General features: G+C 45.3%; 1 protein-coding gene across 4 annotated transcripts in view; it reads left to right on the plus strand.

The window, feature by feature from the left end:
- Positions 1-399: 399 nt before the first annotated feature.
- Positions 400-13,706, plus strand: part of LRBA (LPS responsive beige-like anchor protein) — a 302,351-nt gene continuing 289,044 nt past the window's right edge. For 2 of the 4 annotated variants that reach the window (XM_063415457.1, XM_063415458.1), the window contains exons 1-2: positions 409-650; positions 966-1,437. In XM_063415457.1, the coding sequence (XP_063271527.1) occupies positions 1,219-1,437 (219 nt within the window). In that variant the 5' untranslated portion in view covers positions 409-650; positions 966-1,218. Of the gene's footprint in view, positions 651-965; positions 1,438-13,706 lie in introns of all 4 variants that reach the window. The other 2 variants (XM_063415460.1, XM_063415459.1) reach the window with 2 other exon arrangements.

A 13,706-nucleotide genomic window follows, 5' to 3' on the forward strand; every position in this document is an offset into this window, starting at 1 on the left:
GCCTTAGGTAGGGGGGAATGGATCAGATCATCTCCAGAGGCCCCTTCCCTACCAATTCAGTAAATTGGGAGGGAACATAAGGAATAGAATGGGACAAATTATTGCGCACAGTCTCAAGAGCGGCGGGGCCGGGGCGTGAGCAGAGTCCTGGGGGATGAGGGGGATGAGGGGGATGAGGGGGATGAGGGGGATGAGGGGGATGAGGGGGATGAGGGGGATGAAGGGGATGAGGGGCACGAGGGGCACGAGGGGCACGAGGGGCACGAGGGGCACGAGGGGCACGAGGGGCACGAGGGGGAGGCGGGCGGGGCGGGACTCGCGCTCACCTGCGCTCACCTGCGCTCACCTGGGCGTGCGCAGCGCGCGGCCCCCGCCCCGCGCCGCGGCCCCGCCCGGCCCGGCCCGCGCAGGCGCTCCGGGGGCTCCGCGCTGTCATGGCGGCAGCGAGCGGCAGCGCCGGCAGGAAGGAGATGGGGCTGAGCGGCGCCGCGCTCTGAGGGGCGGCAGCAGCGGCGGCGGCGGCTGGAACTTGAGGCGGCTTTGGGCGGGCGGAGCGGCGGCCGGCGCAGCGCAGCCCAGCCCGGAGCCGGGCAGCGCAGCCGCCTCCCGGCCCCGCAGCCGGGCAGCCCGCGCCCCCTCCGCAGCCCGCGGTGAGTGCGAACTTGGCGGGGCGCTGCACCTGCCCGCGGCCGTGCGCCGGCGGAGCCGCGGCGGCAGCAGCGGGGCGGGAAGGAGGAGCGCGTTCTCTCTAGGTTAAAAAAAAAAAAAAAAAAGGGAAAGAAGCGATAAAAGCAGATTAAATGCTTGAGGTGGGGGCTCGGCGCGCGGCGGGTCCGGGAGCACTTCCGCGGGGAGAGGCGTGAGCGCGGCCGGGGCGGCTCCCGCCGGGCGCGGGGCAGGGGCTGGGACGTGCGGGCAGCGCCTGCCGGAGCGCGGGCTGAAACGCGCCTCGGGTTGTCCTTCAGGGCTGCCAACACCTGCCCGAGGGCAGCGCTCCCACAGACGCCTCCTGCCGAGGGCACAGCCGCGGTTCCGAGGGCGCGTCCTCCCCGCCCGCCTGACGCCCTCCCCCGCCGGACGCCGCTTTCCTCGGGAGCCGGAGCCCACGGGAAGGAAGCCGAGGGCCGCCGCTCACCTTCCCGGCGGAGGAGCGGGGCTTCCCGGAGCGGCCAGCGTGCCGAGCTGGCGCTGGAAGCCGTAGCCTGCGGTGAACTGGCCATGGCGAGTGAAGGCAAACAAGTTGTTCAGCCAACAGGTGATGATGGAGGAGGAGGAGCGGGAAGAGAAGGAAATGCTGCTGAAGGGGGAAGTGTGCTGCAGCCTTTGAATCCAGGAGTCCCCATCCGAGGCATCAAGATGAAATTCGCCGTGCTGACAGGACTGGTGGAAGTTGGTGAGGTGTCCAACAGAGACATAGTTGACACAGTGTTTAACCTGGTAAGTTGATTGCCTGAACGAGAGGAAAGGACAGCGTGGCTTGCAGAAGAACCTGCAGGTTTTTTGATGCTGTTTTTCTGTTAATAATTTTTTACATGTTTACACTTTCACCATGCTGGATTTCAACCACGTTCTTTTTACTTAGCACAAAACCCGGGAAAAAAGCACATGAGCCTCTTTATATACACACTCGTACTTGAAACAACTGTAAGCATCCTCCTCCTTTGTTTTCCTCAGAGAAATTCTTGCTTTATTTAGAACTGAGGAGCGTATTGTTATGTTTAAACATTTAACAGGTGTACTCAACAAATAAGTTAACTGTTAATTTAGTAACTCAAACTGTCATCAAAACACACACACTGTTTTAAGTCAAAGCAGTTTTTCAAAGGTGTTTACATCCCTTCTTGCTTCCTGTTGGCTGTGGGAGTAGGTAGAACTTTCATGTTTCGTGTGCAGGGGGTGAGGGTGTCAGGGAGCAGCTCATTCAAATGTCTTTTGCATAGTTTGCTTTTTGGGAAGAGTAGAATATGGTTTCAATATCCTTTTTTCAATTAATGAATTAGGGACTCAGCTGATATTTTTTGGATGCTGTGTGGTTGTGTCTAATATTTCATCACAGATCTCACTAAACATTGAGGGTACAACTTTCCCTTGTGGAAGCTACAAATGGAATATATACCACTGAACTTTTTTGGCCAGTTGCTTTAAGTTGCATAATTTAAAGCAATTAGACTAATTAATAATGTTTCTTTGATGCAGGAGATCAAACATCAGGACAAAAACTCAAGTTTACAAAACTTATCTCTGCTGTTACCAGAGGTCTTGAAACATCTCTAAAAACAATTATGGTCCCTCCTTCTTCCTTTGAGTGAGCAGCTCTGACTCTAAAACAATGTGGTTTCTGACAGACCAGGAAGTGAGAGCATTTAATAATATAAAACTCAGTAACAAGGAAAGTTGAGGCAGAAGTCATTCTGGTTTTTTATGCTGTTTGCATTTCAGTTATTTTGTTATTCTTTGCTGCACGCAAGTTTTAGTGGTCACTAACTATTTGTGTGCAGTGTTATCTTCTTGGGTTATGATAAATATTTATTTTGGAATATTTTTGTCTTAACAGTGTAGTGCCCTAGATTGTTTGGATGAAAGTCTCAGTGCAGGGGAATGGCAGTAATGACAAAAATAAAGTGCAAATCAGAGGTTTTGTGGACGCTTCAAGTATGAGGAAGTGATTTAAGTTACTTGGAGCCCACTTGACAATGTCCTGGACTAAACCCAGGGCTCACATATAGGTCATGAGGTTCAGAAGGAAATTCTGGTGAATAATTTAGAATTTCCCCTCACACGAGTGTGAAATTGTTCATGAGTGTGTTAAATTTTACTTTATTTCTAGTGTGCTCTTTTGAGTGGCCTGCTGGAGGTGTATTTTATGGCAGCAGTGGAAAGAGATTCAGCAGAATAATTAAAAAAAGGAAAAGTGCCTCGATTAGTGTGATTCCTGTTCTGCTCCATTTTGGACAAGAGAGGAGCAAAAGCTTCAGCATGATTTAGAGTATCTTTGATTTTAGATTTAAGAGCTCTGGAGAATTTGACCTGTGGACTGCATTTTCTTGTGTTTTCATTTCCCAGACAGACAGGGGAGAGTTTCTGGCATTGGAAATTTTTGGAACTCACTTTGAAATTTTTGTGTACTCCCTTTTCCTGTAAGTGAAACAGCATCCCTGCCCTCTCTGAGAAGATTTCCTCAACCATTTCAGCACACCTGCCTACATGTGGGAGGCTGAAAGTCGTGCAGGTGCCCCACATTATTTTATCAGCTGATGGGGGTCGTGACACAACCCACAGTTTGGTTATAAGGACACTTTGCCTGGATATGTGAGAACAAAATCCAAATTTTGGAGCAGTAGCAGGAACAGTAGGCCCCTCGATTTCTCTGAGTCCCAGGAAAACATCAGCTAGCTGGGAAATCGAGTATTTTGGGAGAAGGTGTCTCAAGGTTAAGTGGCTTTATTGAAACTGAGATGCATCAAAAAAGCAAACCAGCCAACAAACTCATAGTTTTTGTTGTAGAAAGCCATTATTTTCCAGTTGTGGTTTTTGTTCATTTGTTTTTTAAAATAAAAGCTGTGAAGCTGACTTTTTAATGTTGCTTTTTGGGATGTGAGGGATATGAAATCTCCCTTCAGAGCAATGCTTATTCATTTGTCTCAAGAGTTCTGCTTCTGTTCACTTGTTACATGAGATCATTTTGTCAATTAATGCTGCTGAAATCACACTGACCAGAATTTAAGGTGTGCCAAGCACTGGTTAGCAGTGGTGTGCCTGGTTTTCTGCGTGTGGGTGTGCAGAGAATCTGTAACTTTTATCTTTAAAGGTGACTCTCAGCCCTGGCTTTTCTGGCAGTTTGTTTCCCAATGCTTTGGGAGTTTCCTGGGGTGTGTGCAGGCTGAGCTGGGGGTTTGGCAGCCACGCCCTGATGGGGCTGAGCACAAATCCCCCCTCCAGTCTGGTTTCATTCTGTGGGGTGACTCAGCTGCAGTCACCAGGGTGGGAGCACAGATCTGCTGGGCTGCTCCTCACGATGTGGAAAGAATTCACCTGCACCTGGTTTGGTCACTAAGCTGAGGCATCTTTAGACCAGAGAGCAAGGAGGGCTGGGCAAATCTGGGTGGAAAAGTGGCTTACTTAGCATATTAATTCTTTATGGCATAAGCACCCTCAAATGTGAAGAGATTATTTTTTAAACAGGGATGTTAGGTGCCCTAATTTTAATTTCTTGAGAAAACATGTTGATCTTAATTATGCCCTTCCATCTTGCTGTAGCACATGGAGGTTATCAAGAGGATACCAAAGTGCTGTCCTGATCTTTCTCATCTTTAAGTATTTAAGAGATGGTCACATTCTAATAGAAAAAAAGACTCAGGAGGTCAAAAATCTAAAGTGCACAGTAACTGATCTGCTGCTTACTAAAGAAATTTAAGCCTCTGTAGTTGTGATTACTTGAGCAAAGAAGTTGTTCACTTCAGCAGTGTTGGATCCTGGAGAGCCACCTCTGGCATTTTCTCTGTCCAGCAGTGTAACAAAGGGCTCAGTGAGCTCACTTCTGGCATCAAAAGTCTGCTAGTTTTGTTTTGTTTTTATTGGAAATTCTACTCTTAGAAATACACAAGTTGATGGGTTTTGTTTTGGTCATTTCCTCAATGAACACAATTTCCCAGCCCGCCTTGAATGTGTTTATTTCAGCACCTCTTAAAAGTGAAGAGGGAAATGGGGACTTTGAGAAATTGATTATTCTGTGGAAAACTTTGAAAGCACGTTCTTGTTCAAGTATTAATCTGTTCTGTTACTTTTTTAGACAGACTAAGCTAAACTATGGCTATATATTCCTCATGCATTGTGAATTTTATTTTAATTGATTTCAAGCAGCAGTAACTCCTTGAGTTTCCTTTGCATACAAATTAGGTGAATTCCTGTTCATTACCCCATATTTACCTCCCTTAGTTCATTAAAATAAAAAACCCTCTTGGTTGGAGAAGATGATAGAATGGAAAAATAAATTACTTACAGTGGGATCTGTTACTAACTTAAAATAACTCTAAGCCAGTTTTATTTTTAAAAGCTTTAGTGCTTCTAATAGTTTTACTGAATATGATATAGATTGTTACTTGGTTTGGTTCAATTTTTTCCCTTTAGTCTGTGTTGCAAAGACTTTTTTTTTTTCAATTTCTCTTTGATGAAGGGAATGTGCTGTTGCATCTGATTCTGTTCATGGAGTGACAAAGTGCAAATGAGAAAGAAACACGAGTTTTTATCACCTTTGGAGGAAAAACAATGGGATCTGAGGAGCAGAGGCTGAAATTGCTTTGTAAATATAATTTGTCAGCTCTTTCACTTCTGCCAGAATTACAAAAAACACAATCAAAAAAATCAACCTAATGTTAGAAAATTCTTAGAGATTATTTTCATGCTGATACATCAGGTTTCTAATTTGGGTGGTTTTGGCACAAGTGCAAGTAGAACATTGTAACTCCTAATGGTTTTCATCAAGTCTGAATTCCCTGTTTTTTGTCTCTTGTCACAGACTTAGCATATATCATATTGTAGAAACCCCCCAAAAGCTAATGCTGATAGAATTAAATGTATTGCAGTAGCAAAAATCCGCCATAAATGTCTTTATAACAATGCATTCCTTTCACCACATTACTTTATGTTCTTAGAGACTTTATATTCTACATAAACTTACCAAAGCTGCTGACAAGTGAGAGTAACCAAGTAGCTCCTAGAATATCACTGAATATTGTGTATTTCTTGATGGATGCATTTTCCTTAGCAGCTTCCCAGTAAATACCTCTGGCTACAGTTATCCCAGTTCAGTCACTTCTGTCCCCTTACAGTGCAGATGACAAGGTAACTCTGTGGCTTTAGGTCAGGCTTTTAGGGTTTTTTTTTAAAAAATCATACTAAATTGAACAGTCAGCTGTCTTAGAGGTCCTGCATGGTTTTTATTTATTGAAGTGATGCATATTGGATTTTTTTCAGGTGTTGATGCCACTTGGACATTACTTTGCAGTTTGGGGAAATATCACCCTGTGTAGTATGTGCAGGAGCTGAGGGGAATTTTGTGGTTGGCTGAGGAAGCTGTGGAATGCAGTGAGGTGGTAATGGCAGTCTTTAATTAGGCAGGCAACAATTTAGAAGAAAATTTTCTAGGCTCTGAAGAGGAGCTGATTTGTACTTTGGCTGCAGTATCAACTCACTCCTGCAACTGCTACTTAAAACCCAATGTGAGACAACAAAATACTGAGGAGAAAATTTTAAAAACTGCATGGGAAAGTGTTCAGGTTTGCTTGCTCTTCCACTAAGTTACGATATTTTTACAGCTTCTCATGTCCAATCTGAGATTTCAAGTGTCTGTGAAAGTCTGGGAACATGCTCTGTGTTTTCATGTTGGCATCCTGTACTGATGTTAACAGACTCTGTACAAACATAAAATAAAACAGCAGAGCTGAACTGGGCATTTATGTATATCATGTTTTAATAACGCAATATTTGTTAGAAAAATTTTAATTAGCAGTTTGTTCTGCAAGGAAGCCTGGTCAAAATATGTTCGTGGCATGGCTTAGAGGTCCCCTTTAGAGGGGAACACACCAGTTCAATGACAGATTTTTCGAGGTGGTGTCTGGTGACAGAGGATGGGGTCAGGTTTCTGTTGCAGTTGCTCTGCTGTCTCTGGGCAGTGTTTTGTGCTCTGCAGACAGTCCCGGGCTGGATGGACCACGGGCCTGACCCAGCAGTGCAGAGAGCACACAAACCTCGGGGCCAGATGGACTGGCTCAGGAAAAGCATCTGGGGATTAGGGAATGGAATGAAATTAGGCAAAAGCGGCAGGGAAGCAGGTGGATGGTGTGTCAAGGTTGCCACAGAGGCTGGACATTGCTGAGTGATGCAAAAATGGAGTTATAAATTCACGTTGAATCAGCGTGCTTTGGTTCATTCCTCCAATAATCTTTTTGAAGATGAGTGTGAGTGAAGAGAAGCCTTTTGAAGTTGCTGTATCGGCTGAGCATTGGAGGTTGAGGAAAATGAAAGATGAGGTATTTGCTCAGTTGTTTTTTGAGGTGGTGTTGGTTTGGTAGAATGTCCAGTGGCTAGTCAGGTGTATGTTCAGATGCTGAAGTTTGCTGAGAAGTCCCAGTCTTCTGAAAATCATCAAGCATGATTTTATTTTTTTGGCATGTGTTACAGATTGAAGTCTGATGAAAGATAAAAATGAGCTTTGTCTGTGGTTTCGTTCACTATCTGTATATTTGCTTTATCACCTCTTGGTGAACCTGCTCTCATTCTGAGCTGTCTCACTTGACGTGGTGCTCTGACCTTTTATTTTTTGCTAGATAAGTTGGCAGCTTAAAGCACTGATAGCTTCTGTCTTCATGCAGTCATCAAGTTCTTTATGAGCCTTAAGGAAGGAGCTTTAATCCATTGCACAGATGAAATAAGCTCTGCAGTTTAGTCACTGGAATGTGAAATAGCTTCTTGCTACCTTTGCTGCTTCTGTCTTTTCCTGTCTTCTTTAAAAATCTATTCTGTCAAATTCAGCCTTGCGTGCATTAAATTTATGCATATCTTTTTAAAGAACTTCTATTTATTTTAAATGGGTCAATCTGGCAGAAAGTTTTTGTTCCTAATCACTAATTACAGCAAGCTAACTTTCTGCTGTTCGAGTGTCTTCCCCAGGCCCCGGAGGCCTTGCTGGCCTCTTCCAACGTTTTGCATAATGGTTTTGGGTATTAGCTTGACCTAATTACTAATGCCCTAATTTAGATTACGTTTCTGCTTTAACTAATTCTGGATTTTTCTGGTGGACTTGGTATCAGGCTGGAGCACATTACTGCCTGTCCAAAAGCCAGTTTGGCCACTTCTGTTTGATTCTGGGAATCCCTCAGGCTGTGTCTGTGAGCTCTGGCTGTTTCCAGGATCTGAGTGCCCCGTGGATATGGCAGAGCCAGGATCCTGTTGCCCCTGCTTTGCCTGGCAGTGCAGACTGCATTTCCAGCAGTGCTGAGGGCAGATAGCAATCGAGATGCATCCTTGCACAACTGCTGGAATCAGACTGCAGGAATTGCAGCAGCGCCTTTCCCCGAGCTGACACTGGAAGCCTGGAATAATTTGAGAAGGGCTCGCATTGTCACAGTGCTTCAGATTCCAGAGCTTCACAGATAGGCATAAGTAGTTTCTAAATAGAAACTAATTTGTGGAGGAGAAAAAAATTCTAATGCCTTCTGTTGCACTGGATTCCCCAAGTAGTAACTGGGGAGCTGGGAGCAGCTATGTCCCAGGCATGATTTTCTTGTTAATAGCTGCCTTGAGAAGATATTTAAATGAGAATTGCTAGTGGGAATAGGATGTGCTCTGTTGCCTCCTGTAAAAGTTCCACGAGTTTGAGCTGCAAGTGTCTTTACTGCAGCCTGCATATGAATAGTTTTGTCAATATTTTTGTATTCTACATATATCTGGGAAAAAAGTTCCATATGCATCAATGCAGAAAAGTCAGATTATTTTTTGTGTGATTGAAAAGCTGGAGTGTAATTATTCAGGCAAAAACCTTTTCTCCTTTGTTGATGCAACTGAAGAATTCGAGACTTGAAGAGCCCCTGGGTTATCTTCCCTTTGCAGTTGGAAATCAAAACCAGGGTAACTGTGTAGGACTCATCTGCTCTATGAAAGTGTGTCATGTGTGTGTCAGAATTTCCCCTTTTGCCATCAGCAGTTGCTGTCTGAGTTGTGGACAGAAATTAGAGATAAATTCACTAAATGGAGCCTGCTCTATTTGCCCCACTGAGATACTCCAAATTTCTAGGTTTGTCCTGGACTAGCCCTGTAAAACAGTAACTGTAAGAATACAGGGGTGACCTGTAGCTTATTTATTCTCTCCTTGGGAATGCTGAAAGACAAGAGGCACCAGGAAGCAGCAGGTGAGATGGTAACTGCAATTTCTGTAATAAAAGACCAGCAAGAGGAGAGCCAGGAGCATCTCGCAGTGAACTGGGAAATGTGTGATTATGGAGTCCAGGATGCTGGATGTCTGCATGGCAAACCCCTCACAAAGTGGTTCCTTTATCAAATTATATATTTGATATATATATCAAATATATATCAATATATATCAAAAGGTAAAGAGTGATGTAAACCCTATGGATGTAGAACTGCTGATTAAAGGCTTTGCAGATCCTGTAACATTTTAAGTTTTAGTAGTCTGTTAATAGAGAAGCTTTTAAGTTGTGCTGTTTGCACTTCTTGGGATTAAAAGTGTTCCTAAGGACAATTATCTTTTGCATGATTGTTAACAATCCAGGTGGGCCTTGTAATCAAGCAGTGCTTAAGAAAATCAACACCCCCTCCCTCAAAAAAACCCCCAAACCCAACCAAAAACCAAAACCACCCCTCCCCCCTCCAGAAAAAAACCCCAAACTAACCAACCCATCATGCAAACCAAACTTAAAATGTTTTTTATGTGGAGTCATAGACTTAATTTAGAAAATATGGCCAGTGATACAGAAGTAGAATTGCTGATGAGCCTTAAAACAATGCCATTGAGGGGAGAATAAGGACCAAGTGACTAATGCTGTGAATGGTGCATGACTGTTAAACAAACAACTGGAAACTATCAGTCCAGTCAGCATCTGCCTCCTGCTAATGTTTTTGTTGAAACTAGGCATGTGATTTGTCTCTAGTTGTAGTTGTGAACTTGATTGAAAAGAACTTGCATGCTTTTTTTTTTTTTCCTCCCAGTATAATGGGAGATTACTTATCCTGTAGGATTTGATTGCAGTGTGTAATTTAGGTGCCCTGCTGCCTGGCTTTTAGGTGTCTGATACGGAATATAAAACTGAGTAACTGTGATGGCGTTTTTTAGAATGTGTTTTGAAACTTGAAACGTGACATGGGGAGCTGTGTATGTTTAATATATTGCTGCTGTTACAGAATGGGATAACACCTGAGATGTGGGAATGGATATTTCAATTGGGATTGTAAAAGATTCTCTGTCCCATTTGAAATCTAGCACTAAGGGTCACCTTCTGAAGCTATGATGCCTTTAAATGTTCTTGTTTTAAACAGGGTAGCAGTGGTGCCCAACTGAACAGTAAAATGCAGTGAAAAGAGTTCTCAGAATGGGAAACTCTACCTGTGGTTTCCCATCTTTATATAAATCAGTAAATGCTCATGAGGAAATGATTGCCATGCTTCCTTGCCCATTTATTCCTTAAAAGTGAGGTTCCAATCTTGTGCCACGCTGGGTTATCCACTGCCTGACCTCACACCAGGGCCCTGCTTTGTCATTTCTGCTCTCCCTCACCTCCTCTTCCATGACCTGGCACTGCTGCCCTCATCCTTGGCTGCAGCAGAGAGTCCTGAGCACTCGCTGGAACCTGCTGGGAATGTGTGACAGCCACTGTGAGCTGCAGAGAATGTGTGAGAGCCACTGGAACCTGCAGGGAATGTGTGAGAGCCACTGGAACCTGCTGGGAATGTGTGAGAGCCACTGGAACCTGCTGGGAATGTGTGAGAGCCACTGGAACCTGCTGGGAACGTGTGAGAGCCACTGGAACCTGCTGGGAATGTGTGAGAGCCACTGGAACCTGCTGGGAACGTGTGAGAGCCACTGGAACCTGCTGGGAATGTGTGAGAGCCACTGGAACCTGCTGGGAACGTGTGAGAGCCACTGGAACCTGCTGGGAACGTGTGAGCGCCACTGGAACCTGCTGGGAACGTGTGAGCGCCACTGGAACCTGCTGGGAACGTGTGAGTGCCACTGGAACCTGCTGGGAACGTGTGAGTGCCACTGGAACCTGCTGGGAACGTGTGAGCGCCACTGGAACCTGCTGGGAACGTGTGAGCGCCACTGGAACCTGCTGGGAACGTGTGAGTGCCCCTGTGAGCTGCAGGGAATGTGTGAGTGCCACTGGAACCTGCTGGGAATGTGTGAGTGCCCCTGTGAGCTGCAGGGAATGTGTGAGAGCCACTGTGAGCTGCAGGGAACGTGTGAGCGCCACTGTGAGCTGCAGGGAATGTGTGAGTGCCCCTGTGAGCTGCAGGGAATGTGTGAGAGCCACTGTGAGCTGCAGGGAATGTGTGAGAGCCACTGGAACCTGCTGGGAACGTGTGAGTGCCCCTGTGAGCTGCAGGGAACGTGTGAGTGCCCCTGTGAGCTGCAGGGAACGTGTGAGTGCCCCTGTGAGCTGCAGGGAACGTGTGAGTGCCCCTGTGAGCTGCAGGGAATGTGTGAGTGCCCCTGTGAGCTGCAGGGAACGTGTGAGTGCCCCTGTGAGCTGCAGGGAACGTGTGAGTGCCCCTGTGAGCTGCAGGGAACGTGTGAGTGCCCCTGTGAGCTGCAGGGAATGTGTGAGTGCCCCTGTGAGCTGCAGGGGCTGTGGATCAGCTGATGGCAGGAGCATTGCCTTGGGGAGGTGCTGATTCCATGACTCATCTGAGACCTGGTGCTGAGCACTTGTACCCTTCCTGTGTGCAGCTTTTAAAGCAAAAAGTACAAGGCTCTTTGGGGGTTTTGCTGGTTTGGTGAAGTCTCACCTCTGTGGGAAGTGAAAGCCACCCTGATTTCTCTCCTTAGCAAGAGGAGATTCAAATTGCCATTTGTCTGTGAGTGACTTGTAAAGGAGCACTTGCCACACCTCTTCTGCAAAGACCAGGCTCATAAAACAGCAAAAATTTGCCAGATTCATGAGTATGGCACTCCTTTCATAGCACAGAAAGGAGCAAGTGTCAGACCTTGTGGTTGAGGTGTTTGAATAAGGTTTTCTAGTTACTCACACTCAGATTTCACTTGAGTGCTGAGTTAGTCCCAATGTCTTCGTTGTTATTCTTTAAAGATGGATGTGTCTGTAGGGATTCTTTAATTAGGTATGCAAGGAGTTGTTGAGATCTCTTTCTAGACATATGAATAGAAGTAGAGGTAAGAGTTTAGACGAGCAATCATGCTGCCCAAAGAAATTGTCATAAAATAACGTCACACATGAGCAGTTTAGCTTGATCACTGTAATTGTGCTGCTGTAAAACTGGGTTATAGCTAAAACTATAGCTAAAAAACTATTTGTTTCAAATTCAAACTTCTGGATTCAAATCCTGACTATCTAAATATAACAATCTTGTCACCATTTGCCCTATTAGGAAAACTGTGGCAGACTGATCAAGTTACCAATGACTGAAAAAGGGAAAACAACTCCCAGTGTTAAAAGAGGGAGAAAAAAGGAAGAACCCAGGAAATTCCAGGCTGTTGAGTTTCACCTCTCTGCCTTACAAGTTCCTGGAAATTGTGTGAAGGCACACAGAAATAAGGAGGTGATTGGTGACAGCCAACAAGGAGTCACTAAGGGCAAATCAAAGGGCCTGACAAATTTGGTTGCCATCAGTGCTGGGCTTGCAGCAGTGGTGGATGAGGGAAGAGCAACTGCTGTCATCTGCCTGGACTTGTGCAAGGTTTTTGGCGTGACATCCTTGTCTATAACCAAGAGAGGCGTGGATTTGATGGATGGGCCACTCACTGGAAAACAAATGGCCCAGAGAAGCCAGAGTGCCCCACCCCTGAAAGGGTTCAAGGGCAGGTTGGATGGGGCTTTGAGCAGCCTGGGACAGTGGGAGGTGTCCCTGCCCATGGCAGAGGGACCAGATGATCTTTAAGGTCCTTTCCCACCCATTTGGTGATTTTGTCATTTGGTGATTGAATGGGATTAACAATAGTTTGTTAATTTCTGTGGGAAAACCATTTTCAAGTACACAAGAGTGCCAGAAATTTAAGTTTAATGTCCATGTGATGGCAGGGGAGGGAGAGTTATTCCAGTGGCTTTTGACTTGTGCCATCTCTGTCACGTATTGCTTTGTGTCTGTGTTTTCATTTGCTCTGTAGGGTGACGCTCTCCTGTAGCTATTGCTGACATGGGGTTTAATGAGCGTTTCATGGCTCATTCCTGTGCTGGCAGCTGAATTCCAGTCTCATCCTGAACAGGATATTTCTGTGCATTTCAGTGTGGTAATGCTGCGTATTACTGAACTTGGGGCTGGTCATACACAGGTTTAGTGACCATTTTGCACCATGCATGGCACCTGCTGTGCAGAACAGCTCCTTAGCTTTGAAATAATACATTTACAGTGTGTTTTCTGTGGGTTTGGCAGTGCCTTTGAGTTCTGTAGCACTGAGTGATCTCAATGCTTCAATTTCCTGTTAAAGTAGGTATATAGGGAAGGAGGTGAACAGCTTTAAATGCTCATTTATAGTAATTTTCCAGTTGGATGTTCAACTTCTCAACTTCCAAGAGTCAGCTTTAATATTTCCTGTAGCTCTATTTCTCCCATATATGAGGCTGGAGTTGTAGTTAGGCTTCTGTTTGTCAACTCTTAAGGAGTTTTGCTCACCAAGGATGTTTTTCTAAGTGGGTTTGTTTGCCTGTGACCTTACTGTGCAAATTGGAAGAAATGCTTGAATGCACATATGGATCCTTAAAACAAGTATTGATCATTGTAACAATGGGATTGATGCAGAGTAAAGGATTTCTCCATTGCAGTAATTGCAGTGAAAATTTCTGTATTAAAAGGTGCCTGAACCTCAGTCTTACTATCCCGAATTTTGAAGGCAAAGATGCCTTTGTTTAGGAAGGTTAATAAATTGGCCAAGAGGAGCTTCTGTCCTCAATAATCAAAAGTATTGAGTCAAAGTACCTGGTTCTAGAGCTGCCTCCTTCTGCTTGTTGCATTGTGTTTTT

This window comes from Prinia subflava, chromosome 18 (genome assembly GCF_021018805.1).
Source record: "Prinia subflava isolate CZ2003 ecotype Zambia chromosome 18, Cam_Psub_1.2, whole genome shotgun sequence".
NCBI classification, from domain to species: Eukaryota; Metazoa; Chordata; class Aves; order Passeriformes; family Cisticolidae; genus Prinia; species Prinia subflava.